At 44.6% G+C, this 18,653-nt stretch overlaps 2 protein-coding genes across 2 annotated transcripts; one reads left to right on the top strand and one right to left on the bottom strand.

Moving 5' to 3' along the window:
* Positions 1-290: 290 nt before the first annotated feature.
* On the bottom strand, positions 291-734 carry LOC124119236. Its single transcript, XM_046481679.1, has one exon. It carries the CDS (start codon positions 732-734, stop codon positions 291-293), a length of 444 nt encoding a protein of 147 aa, XP_046337635.1.
* A 414-nt stretch (positions 735-1,148) lies between these two features.
* LOC124119237 (sex-determining region Y protein-like) lies at positions 1,149-15,657 on the top strand. The gene is made up of 3 exons (XM_048397937.1): positions 1,149-1,235; positions 14,423-15,267; positions 15,417-15,657. The coding sequence occupies exons 1-3, from the start codon at positions 1,149-1,151 to the stop codon at positions 15,655-15,657; spliced, it is 1,173 nt and encodes a 390-aa protein (XP_048253894.1).
* Positions 15,658-18,653: the final 2,996 nt, after the last annotated feature.

The raw sequence follows: 18,653 nt of genomic DNA, 5'->3' as shown, positions 1-18,653 counted from the left end.
CGGGAGAGGGATCTTTCTCCTCCTTCCTCCTGCTCAAGTGTGGATTTTGTTCCACAGAAACAACTTGAAGTTTTTACAGAGACTTAAATATAACTGCCAAGTGAAGAAGAGCCCACAGTAAAACAGAAGAAGAGAATCAGAGTGTCCAAGGAAGAAATTCCTGAGTATAAGTTGACAGATGAGGGTACCATGAAATTAGCAGAATATGTAAAAGATTACCCACAGTTGTATGACAAGAGACAGAAGGACTGGCTCAATGGGGCACCACCCTCTGCCCCAACATCAACATACTAGAACTTATACCCAGCATCTGCAACTGCTATGAGTACAATGCTGTGGAAGCCCTTGTAATAATAATAGAGGGAGCCTACTTTGGATGGCTTCTTCATAGGAACGTGCTTGCCGTCCAGGGCCCCAAGACAGTTGTGGTAGTTCCATCTGGAGCTGAACATCTCAGCAACCTCCTTCCACTCTTCTTGAGTTTTGGGGCAGCTGAGCACTTCCTTGAAGACCTCAATGATGGCTTTGCACACCTCTGGTAAGAACTTGCAGATTGTACTTGCTTCAACTCTGAAGCTGTACTGTGGACTTGGATAGGAATTTCCAGTGACTAGGAAGCGGAGGATGGCAGCCAGCTTGAGTCCAACTTCAAGCGGTTCTCTCATGAATGTGGTCTCTTTCTTAAGGTGAGGGGTTAACTTCTCCACTATCTCTTGGAACAGGTCAGGTGTCATACTCAGGTGATTCCTGTAGCCTCTGGGATCTTCCTTATGGAGTTCTGTCAATAGCTGATCATAATGTCTGAACTCATGTCTTCTAGCCAACCATTCCCTAACCAACACTGTCCTTGCTTTCCTTGTTCTAGTTAGGGTTGTCTATTCTTCTTTCTCATGCTCTTCCTCTTGCTCTTGCTGCCTTTTCTCCTGCTCTTCAAGAAGTAATAGTCCTGCAGCTGCCAGATATAGACACCTTCTCTGTTCTGCAATAGCAGTGTCTCTGGTATTCAACATGTTGTATCGTCCACAGCGAGTCGAGGAATGAAGCGTCTCTTCTATTTGGAGTTTATATACATACGCCAATAGCGAGATTTGAAGCGTGCCACCAAGCGGGACAAAGCCTGACCAAAAATTGCCACGACGACTTCACGCATGCGCGGAGTCATCGGGGCAATGCGTGGAGATGCGGGAAAACAGCGGGAACTATGCGTGTCGTATGTGACACTGCGGGACATTGCGGTACGGAAGACGTGAACAATGCGCGAACAATACTTAACCTATACGTAAACAAGTCGTGCCATTGCGTGCCAGTGCGGCCCATTTTTTGCCGTGCATTGCGTAGACATTGCGTAACCTATGCGTGTACAGTGCGCAAACAGGGCGCAAAAGCGGCTTCACGCTCCGCTGCGTACCACCGAAATGGCACGCCTTGCCACGACGCATTGCGCGGCATTACAGGGACAAAAATCGTGCAAGTGTCAGGGTGGCTTTAGGCATGTTGTCCGTTTGCTGGCACGTTGCAGAATGGCCAAGACCCGCTTACATACGCACTGACGCGAGCGCCGTCGTCGCTCATTGGTCGGGAACTACGCGCGAACAATGCGTAAACACTTCGTGAGCAGTTCGTTCATTGCGCGAATGGTTCATGACGTGCGCGACCTATGCGTGAGCTTGGCGTTCCATGATTGCTTGAACAACTCGTGACAACACCCTAACGACCGCACGATCACTCCGCGACATGCTCGAATGCGTGAACGCGGCGCGAACAGGCGCGCCCACAACGTGGACAGTTCGTGACCAATGCGTGGCATGGCGTGTCAGAGCGTGTAGTGGATTCCCATGGCACGCATTGACACGCACCGTCGACAGTGTTCGCACCGAGTTTGTGCAGTGTTCACGCATGGTTCACGCAAGTGGCACGCACATGGCACGAAAATTGATGCGTGCAAATTTTTTTAACATTTCAACATTGTCTCTACGACCCCCGCACCCTTCACACACTCCTCGGGGGCACGGGTGGCCCAGTCGTCTAAGGCGCGCGATTCGCTGTGCAGAGTTGCGTCCCTTGGGCACGGCAGAAACCTATGATTGTGGGTTCGAATCCCGGTTCGCCCCGATTATGTTTCTAGGTTTGTCAGTACCATACCCGTGCCCGTGAGTTTCACCGAAGTGGTAAACGTCTTAGACCTGCATCACTTCGGGCTTTCCTCCCACATTAAGCTGACACGCCGTGATATAACAGGAATACTGTTAAAAGCGGCGTTAAACCCAACTCACACACTCCTCACACTCGTTCCCGAGGACTTTAATCATTGGTACGCCGAAGTGCAAGCCATTGCGGGAACAAAAATCGTGCAAGTGTCAGGTTGGCCTTACGAACATTATGCTGTTCCACATTTCACAAAGAGGATACTGATAACATATGCCTTAATATGGACATTGCCAATACAAACCAGAGACGTGGTACTTTCTTTGGTGGCTTTGTATAGGAACTGTCCTACCTTACAGACACTTTAGTGTAGAAAACATGTGAATTTGGAGGAAAATGTTTTGTTAGATTTCAGCTCCAACACTCCTCAAAAGATGTCAGTAATTGGATTACTCTTAAAAGAAAGATATATTTGTACTAACATGGAAGCCCGTGTCAACCAGTCCTTCATTAAGTGGTCATATGAACTGGATTGAACTCCCTTTACTTGAACACAATATTAAAACATGTTTCTCCCTGCCATATATTTGACTTTACTGCAAAGTTTGTGTTTGATGATATGCTGTCAAAGTTATGAAAAATGACAGGTGCCATTCGCAGCTCACTAGCTGACAACTGGTCACACATATCATGAGACCGTGAAGATCCAGGTTAGCACAGATCTTCAGCAACCATGCTTTTCGTAAGAAACGACGAAACTTGTCATAGGAAGCGGCTAACTTGATCAGGGGTCAACCTCGCTGACTTGGTTGATGTATGTCATCGTATCCCAATTGCGTGGATCGATGCTCATGGTATCACTGGATTGTCTCGTCTATAGAATATTACAGACTGCAACGGGGAAACACAGTCATCAGGTGAGGTGAGGTGAAATGGGGTTTAACGCGTACGTCGGATTCAAGATCATTGAAATTAAACTGCGACGTGTGTGTGTGTGTGTGTGTGTGTGTGTGTGTGTGTGTGTGCGCTTTTACTTGTCCGGACTAATGTAGGTTTTATAGTGCTGGACCATCCATGGATAGCCCACTCACACCCAGTATACCGACTCCGAGCCGACCATCGCTTGTTACATTCCTTAAAAGAAAATCCAAAATAACAAATAATATATTTGTTGTAGTTTTATATTTCACCAAATGAGATCCATTTCATGGGTGTGTAAAAAGTTCAAAAAGAAACACGGTGAAATATTACCTAAACCCTCGGGAATCTGTAAGTGCGCATCGAGATGACAGAGACACTTAAGATAATGACGCCGTTAATTGGCCAATTATCTCCCTTTGGTAACGGCGACCTTCGAATATGAGTGTTATGTCCACGCCTTCCAGATTTAATGGTCGCCGACCCCGCAATTTCTATCTTGATGTAGTTATTGTCAAGTCAAGTGAGTATTTTCGAGACTAATTCAAGCCGTCAAACGACTCTCATGATGTTGCGATTTTGTTACCATTTGATTTTCAAATCAGAAACTGGTCATTTGGTCATCTGTTACCGCGCCGCTTGTAATAACTCACGCTGGGGTGTCAAAAGCTCGTTAACTCAGCACGTGCTTTTCGTTTCCGCTTTCCCGCGCGCCAGATCTACAATCAACAATCCCTCGCAGACGACATGTACAAATAGTGCTTCCCCCGAAACTAGTTTCAAAGCCATCACATCATTATTCAGACAGTGTAAACGGATTCTTTCGCTACTATGCTCTTTCGCAGAAATTTCTTAATTTACGATTGCCCAAATGAACCATTTACCCGCCGCCAAATCGGCACTGGATGGAAATTTAAGTTTGGTTGGGCCGTTTTTCTTTCATTCATGCGAACTCGAGCAGGTACAATCATGAGGCAGGATAAATCTCCTTCGACTAAAAGAGGTGACCAAAAGAGCTTCTCCTCGTTAGACCAGCTCTTGATTTGTAGCAAACCCTCGTTAGTGCGTTTGTCGATCGGAATGACATCACTCATGTCAGGTCCTCTCGAACCCTTACTCACAAAAAGCTGTCTTTAGGACAATAGTTTGTCAAGGCGAGGCGACGTGTGATGGCGCCATCTTGTCGACGACGTGTTCGACAGAGCGTGATTACATCGACCGTTAGATCTACGACCACTATAGTCCAAAGTAGTGTGATCAAACGTTAAGTGGAGCGATTTTCTGAATAAACGGGTCCAATGGTTACTTATCAACGGAATGTACGTTTGTCTTGCTCGCAATGTACCACAGTAGCTACCACAGTCTCATGGAATCTTAGAAAAACACTGATCATTGGTAATATGTGGTTTGTAATATAATGCTATCTGATAGTCACCAATTTGGCCTCACCTTGATCGTTTGTAAAAAGACTATGTAAGTGGAAGTTCCAAGAGACAAAACGCTTGAGACGAGCTTGTCCTGTGGATCAGGTGAGGTGAAATGGAGTTCAAGATTATTCATCATCATCATGATGAATTGTTTATAAAACGCGCTATATTTCATACATCAAATGTATGCTTAAGGCTCGGCATTACGGCTATGTAAATTACACCATTTACAATAGGTACATTATTTCCAGGTGATAGGAGATAAAATTACCACAGATTGCGAACACCTTCCAGTGACAGAATATTCTGTGGGGCAATAATTATAGTATTTAAGACACTAGGAGTAACGATGTGAAGCATTCACTAGCTGTAAACGTCAACGTACATTCGAGAAAGGTGTGTTTTAATCAGTTCCTTGAAATAGTCCAAGGATGCTAATTTAATTTCAATAGTTTAATTTCTAGCGGTGTTCATTCCAGAAAACTACAGCAGTGAAGCAGAAAGATCTCTGGCCAAAAGATTACAGACTCCTTCTGGGGACAGTTAGTAGATGTTTGTCAGCAGACCGTAAGGTAGACTGTGCACCTGTCTACCTAAACTAGTAGACCTAAACAAGTAGACAGGCGGCGGCCGATTTGTCGTATGTTGCGATTGGACGACACTTAACATGGCATTCATTGGTCCTCGGCATCGAAAGAAAACAAATAGCTGGCTACATGAAGTTTGTTTGTAGAGTAAAACTCTCGACAAAGTTAACATCAGCAGAGCAGTCCGTTGTAAATATTTCCGCCTCCGTGATCTTATGGGAGAGCGTCCGCCCGGAGAGCGGAAGGTTGGACGTTCGATCGCCAGCGCCGTCATACCAAAAGATGGTACTTGTTGTTACCCTGTCTGGCCCTCGGCATTAAGGGGCTCAGACAAGTGAAACAAGGACTGGTCGGCTCGGAGTGTCTGTATGTCTGAGCGGGGTATTAGTTTTAAACTGCGGCATGGTATCTCATTGGGCTAGCACTATAAAATCGGCATTAGCTCTGACTAGTACAAGCAGCCACACGCGCACACGCACACACACACACACACACACACACACACACACACATATATATATATATATACACGTCGACATATAAATATTAATCTTGGACGCGACGGTAACCCCCATTTCACCTCACATCAGGGCGTAATTTCATGTATCTTTGAAATCAAAATATCTAATACTTACAGGGAGAATTCAGCGTAATATTAGTGATCACGGATATCTGCAATTGATCAAGACACCAATAACTATTCTGAAACATCGCATGTTACCTAAGAATCGTTAAGTGTATTTTAGGAAAACAGCACGAGCGTCGAGGTGATGGCGTTGGCCTCGGTACTCGAGTTCTGGTGACACTAAGGGCTCCTGTAGTCAGGACATGCAATATGTCGAAGAGTTTTTCTGTCGTGCCGTATGTGTCCCACTGCAGTGATTCCTATAGCGACGTCCCAGCATGTGTGCGTGTGGCTGCCTGTACTATACCATGACACAGTATACTGACTGAGTCGACCAGTCCTTTGTTGTCCCCTCAACGTCGAGTGTCTGGCAGGGTAACAAGAAGTGCCATGTTTGAACATGTTTGGTGTCGCCTTTTTGTGGCTGGGGAATCGAACCACCGATCTTTCCCTCTCCTGGCAAGCGCCCTATCTACTACACCACGGAGATTGTCCTGTAGATGATTTACCTTCTGTATGTCTGCCCTATCTACTACACCACGGAGATTGTCCTGTAGATGATTTACCTTCTGTATGTCTGCCCTATCTACTACACCACGGAGACTGTCCTGTAGATGATTTACCTTCTGTATGTCTGCCCTATCTACTACACCACGGAGATTGTCCTGTAGATGATTTACCTTCTGTATGTCTGCCCTATCTACTACACCACGGAGACTGTCCTGTAGATGATTTACCTTATGTATGTCTGCCCTATCTACTACACCACGGAGATTGTCCTGTGGATGATTTACCTTATGTATGTCTGCCCTATCTACTACACCACGGAGATTGTCCTGTGGATGATTTACCTTATGTATGTCTGCCCTATCCTACTACACCACGGAGATTGTCCTGTAGATGATTTACCTTATGTATGTCTGCCCTATCCACTACACCACGGAGATTGTCCTGTAGATGATTTACCTTATGTATGTCTGCCCTATCCTACTACACCACGGAGATTGTCCTGTAGATGATTTACCTTATGTATGTCTGCCCTATCTACTACACCACGGAGATTGTCCTGTGGATGATTTACCTTATGTATGTCTGCCCTATCCACTACACCACGGAGATTGTCCTGTAGATGATTTACCTTATGTATGTCTGCCCTATCCTACTACACCACGGAGATTGTCCTGTAGATGATTTACCTTATGTATGTCTGCCCTATCCACTACACCACGGAGATTGTCCTGTAGATGATTTACCTTATGTATGTCTGCCCTATCCACTACACCACGGAGACTGTCCTGTAGATGATTTACCTTATGTATGTCTGCCCTATCCTACTACACCACGGAGATTGTCCTGTAGATGATTTACCTTATGTATGTCTGCCCTATCCACTACACCACGGAGACTGTCCTGTAGATGATTTACCTTATGTATGTCTGCCCTATCCACTACACCACGGAGACTGTCCTGTAGATGATTTACCTTATGTATGTCTGCCCTATCTACTACACCACGGAGATTGTCCTGTAGATGATTTACCTTATGTATGTCTGCCCTATCTACTACACCACGGAGACTGTCCTGTAGATGATTTACCTTCTGTATGTCTGCCCTATCCACTACACCACGGGGGCGGTCGGGTAGCCTAGTGGTTAAAGCGTTCGCTCATCACGCCGAAGACCCGGGTTCGATTCCCGACATGGGTACAATGTGTGAAGCCCATTTCTGGTGTCCCCCACCGTGATATTGCTGGAATATTGCTAAAAGCGGCGTAAAGCCATACTCACTCACTCACTCACTCACTACACCACGGAGACTGTCCTGTAGATGATTTACCTTCTGTATGTCTGCCCTATCTACAACACCACGGAGATTGTCCTGTAGATGATTTACCTTCTGTATGTCTGCCCTATCCACTACACCACGGAGACTGTCCTGTAGATGATTTACCTTCTGTATGTCTGCCCTATCCACTACACCACGGAGACTGTCCTGTAGATGATTTACCTTATGTATGTCTGCCCTATCCACTACACCACGGAGATTGTCCTGTAGATAATTTACCTTCTGTATGTCTGCCCTATCTACTACACCTCGGAGATTGTCCTGTGGATGATTTACCTTATGTATGTCTGCCCTATCTACTACACCACGGAGACTGTCCTGTAGATGATTTACCTTATGTATGTCTGCCCTATCCACTACACCACGGAGATTGTCCTGTAGATGATTTACCTTATGTATGTCTGCCCTATCCACTACACCACGGAGACTGTCCTGTTGATGATTTACCTTCTGTATGTCTGCCCTATCCACTACACCACGGATATTGTCCTGTAGATGATTTACCTTATGTATGTCTGCCCTATCCACTACACCACGGAGACTGTCCTGTAGATGATTTACCTTATGTATGTCTGCCCTATCCACTACACCACGGAGACTGTCCTGTTGATGATTTACCTTCTGTATGTCTGCCCTATCCACTACACCACGGATATTGTCCTGTAGATGATTTACCTTATGTATGTCTGCCCTATCCACTACACCACGGAGACTGTCCTGTAGATGATTTACCTTATGTATGTCTGCCCTATCTACTACACCACGGATACTGTCCTGTAGATGATTTAACTTCTGTATGTCTGCCCTATCTACTACACCACGGATATTGTCCTGTGGATGATTTACCTTCTGTATGTCTGCCCTATCCACTACACCACGGATATTGTCCTGTAGATGATTTACCTTCTGTATGTCTGCCCTATCTACTACACCACGGAGATTGTCCTGTAGATGATTTACCTTATGTATGTCTGCCCTATTAACTACACCACGGAGACTGTCCTGTAGATGATTTACCTTCTGTATGTCTGCCCTATCTACAACACCACGGAGATTGTCCTGTAGATGATTTACCTTATGTATGTCTGCCCTATCTACTACACCACGGAGACTGTCCTGTAGATTATTTACCTTCTGTATGTCTGCCCTATCTACTACACCACGGAGACTGTCCTGTAGATGATTTACCTTATGTATGTCTGCCCTATCCACTACACCACGGAGAATGTCCTGTAGATGATTTACCTTATGTATGTCTGCCCTATCCACTACACCACGGAGACTGTCCTGTAGATGATTTACCTTATGTATGTCTGCCCTATCTACTACACCACGGAGACTGTCCTGTAGATGATTTACCTTATGTATGTCTGCCCTATCCTACTACACCACGGAGACTGTCCTGTAGATGATTTACCTTATGTATGTCTGCCCTATCCTACTACACCACGGAGACTGTCCTGTAGATGATTTACCTTATGTATGTCTGCCCTATCTACTACACCACGGAGACTGTCCTGTAGATGATTTACCTTCTGTATGTCTGCCCTATCTACTACACCACGGAGACTGTCCTGTAGATGATTTACCTTATGTATGTCTGCCCTATCCACTACACCACGGAGAATGTCCTGTAGATGATTTACCTTATGTATGTCTGCCCTATCCACTACACCACGGAGACTGTCCTGTAGATGATTTACCTTATGTATGTCTGCCCTATCTACTACACCACGGAGACTGTCCTGTAGATGATTTACCTTCTGTATGTCTGCCCTATCTACTACACCACGGAGATTGTCCTGTAGATGATTTACCTTATGTATGTCTGCCCTATCCACTACACCATGGAGACTGTCCTGTTGATGATTTACCTTCTGTATGTCTGCCCTATCCACTACACCACGGATATTGTCCTGTAGATGATTTACCTTCTGTATGTCTGCCCTATCTACTACACCACGGAGATTGTCCTGTAGATGATTTACCTTATGTATGTCTGCCCTATTAACTACACCACGGAGACTGTCCTGTAGATGATTTACCTTCTGTATGTCTGCCCTATCTACAACACCACGGAGATTGTCCTGTAGATGATTTACCTTCTGTATGTCTGCCCTATCCACTACACCACGGAGACTGTCCTGTAGATGATTTACCTTATGTATGTCTGCCCTATCTACTACACCACGGATACTGTCCTGTAGATGATTTAACTTCTGTATGTCTGCCCTATCTACTACACCACGGATACTGTCCTGTAGATGATTTACCTTCTGTATGTCTGCCCTATCTACTACACCACGGAGACTGTCCTGTAGATGATTTAACTTCTGTATGTCTGCCCTATCTACTACACCACGGATACTGTCCTGTAGATGATTTAACTTCTGTATGTCTGCCCTATCCACTACACCACGGAGACTGTCCTGTAGATGATTTACCTTATGTATGTCTGCCCTATCCACTACACCACGGAGACTGTCCTGTAGATGATTTACCTTATGTATGTCTGCCCTATCCACTACACCACGGAGATTGTCCTGTAGATGATTTACCTTATGTATGTCTGCCCTATCCACTACACCACGGAGACTGTCCTGTAGATGATTTACCTTATGTATGTCTGCCCTATCTACTACACCACGGAGATTGTCCTGTAGATGATTTACCTTCTGTATGTCTGCCCTATCCACTACACCACGGAGATTGTCCTGTAGATGATTTACCTGATCGATTGCTGCTGCTCTGCAGTAAGAGCATTTCTTAACTCATTTTAGTTAATTGGGGGGCCCAGTCGTCTAAGGCGCCGCGATTCGCTGTGCAGAGTTACGTCCCTTAGGCACGCCAGAAGATTGTGGGTACGAATCTCGGTCGCCCAGATTATGTTTCTAGGTTTGTCAGCACCATACCCGTGCTCGTGGGTTTCACCGAAGTAGTAACGTCTGAGACCTGCATCATTTCAGGTTTTCCTCCCACATTAAGCTGACACGCCGTGATATAACTGGAATACTGTTAAAAGCGGCGTTAAACCCATCTCACTCACTCATTTTATTTAATCCCAGTGCAAATAAAAGGGTATTATAGTGTGCCTTTTTTGCGCTAGGCGCACCTGTGAACTACCATGTCCAAAGTTTCGCACACAGTTCTTTGTGGTATCGAGATTTGATATTGTTTCATCTACAGGTACCAAACCAGATATTTTGTTATTTAAAACTGTGAACCTGAATTGTTTAAGAAAAACACCTTGCAACAACGTCATTTTTGTGGCAGGCGATTTTTTTCCAACAGTTGGAAGCATAATTTTCTCTTTCAGGAATCTTTGGGGACAATATATTTTGTTTAAATAAGACCCCCCCCCCCCCCCCCCCCCCCCCCCCCCCCCCCCCCAACCCCCGTGTGGGAAATCAATTTGGAGCACACAAACCTGATGCCGATATATTGAGTTCAATACAACAACCATGGGCTATGTACCATATTGCAAGCTGGTCACAAACCCACTGAACCACTTGATCCAAGGCCGATATATGGAGTTTAATACAACAACCATGGGCTATGTACCATATTGCAAGCTGGTCACAAACCCACTGAACCACTTGATCCAAGGCCGATATATGGAGTTCAATACAACAACCATGGGCTATGTACCATATTGCAAGCTGGTCACAAACCCACTGATCCACTTGATCCAAGGTCGGGTGGAGTAGCCTAGTGGTTAAAGCATTCGCTCATCACACCGAAGACCCGGGTTCGATTCCCCACATAGGTGCAATGTGTGAAGCTCATTTAAGGCCTACCCCGCCGTGATATTGCTGGAATATTGCTGAAAGCGGCTCCACAATCACTCACCAGACTCGCCTCTGGCGTAAAACATACGTTACTATTACCAAATGGGTGATTGGGTTAAAGCTCACGATCACGTTACCCACATGATCAGACAGGCATTGATAATGTGGACGACACATTAACGTGGCAGCCATTCTCAAGCAAATCATAGAAAATAACCCGGCCCAAAAGGCCAAGTATTCTCGATTATTTATACACAGTCAATTTGTGAGACCTACATTACAAGAACCACACTTTCAGGGTGCTGTTGAGACGTCACTAAAGGCGTGTCTCGTATGAAAGAACTAACAAGCTCCTCTCGACCCGACAGATGAGAGTGTCTAGCGCACATCAAATACTGTCGTCCCTTTTGAAGGATATCGTTATGTCCACCAAACGTGACCATTCCTTTTTTTCTTGGCACCCAATTGGTATAAACCGCGAAACAAGCGGCCATTTGCGCGACCGGCCTGTGTAACAAGCCATTTCACAAAGGCTAAGCGTCGGTATAGACGTTAATACTTCCGGTAGCCGCCATATTTTCCAGCAGTGTTAGTCTCGCGACTAATCATATGTCTTGATAGCCGCTTGAAGACGTGAGACGGCGCTAGATATCTGTTTGAGGAGATGTTTTTCATTTTTGAGTTCGTTCCTGCCAAGTGAAACGCGTTCACTTAAGTATTTCTATTTTAGGGAAGGTCAACGATAAGTACGTCTGCGTAGATGGGAATTTAGATTTTTCGATTGCTTCCGTCCAGACTATTGCTTTTTGTAGACTGCACATTGTACACTTATCAGAAGTGTTCGCGGACTTCAAACGAGCGTTTTATTATGTTTGACTTTATGAATTAACCATGAGCATTGAGGTAACCTGGTACAGATCCATTGTGCGGAATAATGCAGTAGAGTACATCAGTTAATTTGACAAGTTCTCTATTTTACTAGAAACCACTCACAGTGCACACGGTACATGTGTAAATAAGCATAAAGGACAAGGCAACGATACCAAGCTGTAGAAACAGCCCGCTGTTATTATATACCTTCCACTCTGTCAAATCTGTAAATATAGAGCTGTTGTTGATCAATTGAACTGTATATTGAGTGCAACTGTTTAAATTGGACAGAAATGTATCACTACCTACTTATTGGCGTAATCGTCACAAGTCTTATAAGGTCCGTGGTCTGTTTACAACCAGTGAGACTAAGGTGTCAAGTCGCCATCTGCAGGGACCCCTTCACAAACTGATCTTAGCGCTATCGCTGTCCAGGTCAGTGTTAAAGTAGGCGCGTCATGATAGTCATCACTGAGATGGCTTTGAGGAACAAGGCCCTAAACATCTATATTATATTTATACTTTGGAAATAACCTTTGCCATCAAGTATTAAAACTGAATTAAAGTATGTTCGCACCATTATCCCTTACATAGCATTAATAGTACGAAATGACCCATGTAGATCCGGGTTAGAATAGGTCTTCAGCAACCCAAGCTTGCCGTAAAAGGCGAATATGCTTGTCGTGAGAGGCGACTAACGGGATCGGGTGGTCAGGCTCGCTGACTTGCTTGATGCACGTCATCGTATCCCAATTGCGTGGATCGATGCTCATGATGTCAATCATTGGATTGTCTGGTCCAGACTTGGTTATTCAAACACCGCCGTCATATAGCTGGAATATTGCTGAATGCGGCTTTAAACTACAAACAAACAAACAAGCAAAACTAGTACGAAAAAATTAAACTATAATATGACATTATATAACATTCTGACCAGGAGCAGGAAATGACCAGGAGCAATCTGATTGGCTGGAAAACGTTGTTAAATGGGATTTGATGTCAGAAAACTTCTTGACCTCTCACTGCATATGAATTTTCTTTCTCAATTCTAAAAAAAACCCGTAATTTTGCTTTGCGTGAAAGGTATCGCAATAATGATATACATTCAATGTCTGTTATGAAGATCAAATAGTCAATAAAACCCACAAATCTCAAAAGACACATCTACCTCCTTAATGATTTCAAGCTACCCGTGAAGATCCGGGTTAGAATAGGTCTTCAGCAACCAATGCTTGCCGTAAAAATGCGACTAACGGGATCGGGTGGTCTGGCTCGCTGACTTGGTTCATGCATGTCATCGCAACCTAATTGTGTAGATGATGCTCATGATGTCAATCACTGGTTGTCTAGTCCAGACTCGATTATTTACATACCGCCGTTATACAGCTCGAATATTGCTGAGTGCGGCGTTAAACAACAAACAGCAAACAAACAAACAAGCTACTTCTGTATTTTTGATATTTATGGTTGACATGTGGTGTTTTTGATAAAACAATATTCCCCCAATACCTAATGCAATATTGGTAAAGGAACACTATGTTGTTCTAAATGTACAAAATCACTGATTCACATCACATGCGATACATGTTAAATAATACTCAAGTAACTGTTGCCGTGGAACAGTTACAAAACATCTTATTAGATCATCCATTTCGTTCTCTGTATTTCAGTATGAGTGTCGCTGGAACAAAACAAAATGGCGTTTGAATCCTATATATTTCATCCATAAGCACCAAGAGGGAGATGCATTCAGACTGTGCCAGTATGGGCTTCTTCCAGATCTAGCTGACAGTCCATCATAGCTTAAATACTCCATGGGTGGAAGTAGTATTAGTGGTGATGGTGGTGGTGGTGGTGGTGGTGGTGGTGGTGGTTGGAGTGTTTTTGTTCTTTTTGGGTACAAGCAAAATAAGCAGCAGACGTACAAGCAACATAAGCAGCAGACGTACAAGCAACATAAGTAGCAGCAGACGTACAAGCAACATAAGCAGCAGACGTACAAGCAACATAAGCAGCAGCAGACGTACAAGCAACATAAGCAGCAAACGTACAAGCAACATAAGCAGCAGACGTACAAGCAACATAAGCAGCAGCAGACGTACAGCAACATAAGCAGCAGCAGACGTACAAGCAACATAAGCAGCAGACGTACAAGCAACATAAGCAGCAGGAAACGTACAAGCAACATAAGCAGCAGCAGACGTACAGCAACATAAGCAGCAGCAGACGTACAAGCAGCATAAGCAGCAGCAGACGTACAAGCAACATAAGCAGCAGGGGACGTACAAGCAACATAAGCAGCAGGGGACGTACAAGCAATATACGCAGCAGCGGGGGACGTACAAGCAACATAAGCAGCAGCAGGGGACGTACAAGCAACATAAGCAGCAGCGGGGGACGTACAAGCAGCATAAGCAGCAGCGGGGGACGTACAAGCAGCATAAGCAGCAGCAGGGGACGTACAAGCAACATAAGCAGCAGCAGACGTACACGCAACATAAGCAGCAGCGGGGGACGTACAAGCAGCATAAGCAGCAGCAGCAGACGTACAAGCAACATAAGCAGCAGCAGCAGACGTACAAGCAACATAAGCAGCAGCAGACGTACAAGCATCATAAGCAGCAGGAGACGTACAAGCAACATAAACAGCAGACGTACAAGCAACATAAACAGCCCGAGACGTACAAGCAACATAAACAGCAGACGTACAAGCAACATAAGCAGCAGCAGACGTACAAGCAACATAAGCAGCAGACGTACAAGCAACATAAGCAGCCCGAGACGTACAAGCAACATAAACAGCAGACGTACAAGCAACATAAGCAGCAGGAGACGTACAAGCAACATAAGCAGCAAACGTACAAGCAACATAAGCAGCAGACGTACAAACAACATAAGCAGCCCGAGACGTACAAGCAACATAAACAGCAGACGTACAAGCAACATAAGCAGCAGCAGACGTACAAGCAGCATAAGCAGCAGCAGACGTACAAGCAACATAAGCAGCAGACGTACAAGCAACATAAGCAGCAGACGTACAAGCAACATAAGCAGCAGCAGACGTACAGCAACATAAGCAGCAGCAGACGTACAAGCAACATAAGCAGCAGCAGACGTACAAGCAGCATAAGCAGCAGCAGACGTACAAGCAACATAAGCAGCAGCAGACGTACAAGCAACATAAGCAGCAGGGGACGTACAAGCAACATAGGCAGCAGCAGGGGACGTACAAGCAACATAAGCAGCAGGGGACGTACAAGCAACATAAGCAGCAGGGGACGTACAAGCAATATAAGCAGCAGCGGGGGACGTACAAGCAACATATGCAGCAGCAGACGTACAAGCAGCATAAGCAGCAGGGGACGTACAAGCAATATAAACAGCAGCAGCAGCAGACGTACAAGCAACATATGCAGCAGCAGACGTACAAGCAACATAAGCAGCAAAAGTAGCACGATGGTGGTGATGGTGGTAGTCGTAGTTATTTATTAGAAGAGGTCTTCAGCATATCATTCTTGTCGTAAAAGGCGACTGTGCTTGTCGTAAGAGGCGACAAACGGGAGCGGGTGGTTATAGGCTTGCTGACTTGGTTGATACTTATCTTCGTATCCCAGTGGCTTAGATCGATGCTTGTGATCACTGGATCGTCACTGGATTGTCACTGGATTGTCTGGTCCAGACTTGATTATTTACAGACCGCCGTGATATGTCTGGAATATTGCCGAGAGCGGCGTTAAGCAACGAACAAGCAAACAAACAAATTTAGCTTTTATTAGCCATATAGCAACATGATTAGTACTAACAATAGCAGCAGGATAAGTACCCGCAATAGTTGCAGCAGTAGCAGCAGGATAAGTTCTTAGTCTAGCGATAGGGGAAGCTGGATTAGAAGCCGCAATAGTTGCAGCAGTAGCAGCAGGATAAGTACTTAGTCTAGCAATAGGGGAAGCTGGATTAGTACCCGCAATAGTTGCAGCTGTAGCAGCAGGATAAGTACTTAGTCTAGCAATAGGGGAAGCTGGATTAGTACCCGCAATAGTTGCAGCAGTAGCAGCAGGATAAGTACTTAGTCTAGCAATAGGGGAAGCTGGATTAGTACCCGCAATAGTTGCAGCTGTAGCAGCAGGATAAGTACTTAGTCTAGCAATAGGGGAAGCTGGATTAGTACCCGCAATAGTTGCAGCTGTAGCAGCAGGATAAGTACTTAGTCTAGCAATAGGGGAAGCTGGATTAGTACCCGCAATAGTTGCAGCAGTAGCAGCAGGATAAGTACTTAGTCTAGCAATAGGGGAAGCTGGATTAGTACCCGCAATAGTTGCAGCTGTAGCAGCAGGATAAGTACTTAGTCTAGCAATAGGGGAAGCTGGATTAGTACCCGCAATAGTTGCAGCTGTAGCAGCAGGATAAGTACTTAGTCTAGCAATAGGGGAAGCTGGATTAGAACCCGCAATAGTTGCAGCAGTAGCAGCAGGATAAGTACTTAGTCTAGCAATAGGGGAAGCTGGATTAGTACCCGCAATAGTTGCAGCTGTAGCAGCAGGATAAGTACTTAGTCTAGCAATAGGGGAAGCTGGATTAGTACCCGCAATAGTTGCAGCAGTAGCAGCAGGATAAGTACTTAGTCTAGCAATAGGGGAAGCTGGATTAGTACCCGCAATAGTTGCAGCAGTAGCAGCAGGATAAGTTCTTAGTCTAGCAATAGGGGAAGCTGGATTAGTACCCGCAATAGTTGCAGCTGGAATACTACTAGAAGCAGCAGAACTAATACTAGCAATTAATACACCAACAACAGCTGTGTTACAAAGGTCGACGAAAATCTGAACATGCAAGACACGTGATAGGTGGAGTGATGTGCAAGATGGGAAATGAAAAAAAATGAAATTAAACCACTTGTTTATAATGATGAAAAACCGGCAGCTCATCGGAGGCTGAAAGATTCTACCTAGGGGAGGTTTTTTTCAAACTCTCGCCATCCCGCCCTGTGTGCACGTGTCCAGTATCAATTCCGACTAAGACATTTTAACAAATGACAGGATTTAGCCGTAACACCGTCGAGACCGAAAGTGGCGTTTCCATGGTTACCATATTTATTGATCTTTAGGCTGTAACCGCCAATTTTGACAATTTCTCACATTTCGAGTACCACTTTGGTCAATGTTATTTCCCGTACGCGCTCAGATCAGCCGGCAGGACAATCTAATCAAAAGTTTATCACGGCAGATTGTGGAAACAGTTTGTTTTCTGAAGTGATTTCTATGATAATGTCTAGGTGGGGTCAATAAAATGCCCATTCCATGGTGCCGTGTACAGTCTGTGACAGTTGAAACAAGGATCCTGGCGGCCGGCTTGTCGGTAAAACTGGTAATTGAGAAATAATGGAAACATTGGTTTAAAGAGGACAATGTTCACGAGCTCTCGACAAGCGTTTCAGGCAATTACCACTTGTTCTAGTACTACTATCACCAGAATACTTTCTAGTACTACTATCACCAGAAATATCTTCTAGTACTACTATCACCAGACATATCTTCTAGTACTACTGTCCCTAGACATACCTTCTGCTGCTGCTGCTACCAACCTCACTACTACTTTAACGACTAAAGGTTTCTAACTATTACTACCACCAGTACTTTCACTACTATCACTACTACTGTTATTACTGTCGTTGTTGTGATTAATATCACACTACAACAACAACTACTCATTATATATAACTACTGCTACCACTACTACTACCAACCTCACCACAACTACTACTACTACCACTCCTACTACGACTACTACCACCAACCTCACCATCACTACCACTACTACTACTACTACTTCCACTATCGCACTTCAACTACCACCACGACCACCACCACCACTACTCCTGCTGCTGCTGCTGCTGCTGCTATTGCTACCGATACTGCTACCAGCACCACTAATAATAATGCTCCTACTACTACTACTGCTACTACTACTACTACTACCATTCTTACTACTACTACCATTCTTACTACTACCACTAGTACAATTGTTACTACTACTACTACCATTCTTACTACTACCACTACTACTATTGTTACTACTGCTACTACCATTGTTGCTACTACTACCATTTTTACTACTACTACTACCATTGGTACTACTATTACTACTACTACTATTGCTACTACTACTACTACTACCATTGTTACTACTACTACAATTGTTACTACTACTACTACCATTGGTACTACTATTACTACTACTACTATTGCTACTACTACTACTACCATTGTTACTACTACTACTACCATTGTTACTACTACTACCATTGTTTCTACTACCACTACTACCATTGATACTAATATCACTACTACTACTGCCATTGTTACTACTACTACTACTACCATTGGTACTACTATTACTACTACTACTACTACTACCATTGTTACTACTACTTCTACTACTACCATTGTTACTA

The sequence above is a fragment of the Haliotis rufescens genome, unplaced genomic scaffold (assembly GCF_023055435.1).
Source record: "Haliotis rufescens isolate VD_foot unplaced genomic scaffold, xgHalRufe1.0.p SCAF_18, whole genome shotgun sequence".
In the NCBI taxonomy this organism is placed as follows: Eukaryota; Metazoa; Mollusca; class Gastropoda; order Lepetellida; family Haliotidae; genus Haliotis; species Haliotis rufescens.
The sequence above is the reverse complement of the archived record's forward strand: the minus strand, read 5'-3'. Positions and strand labels throughout refer to the sequence as shown.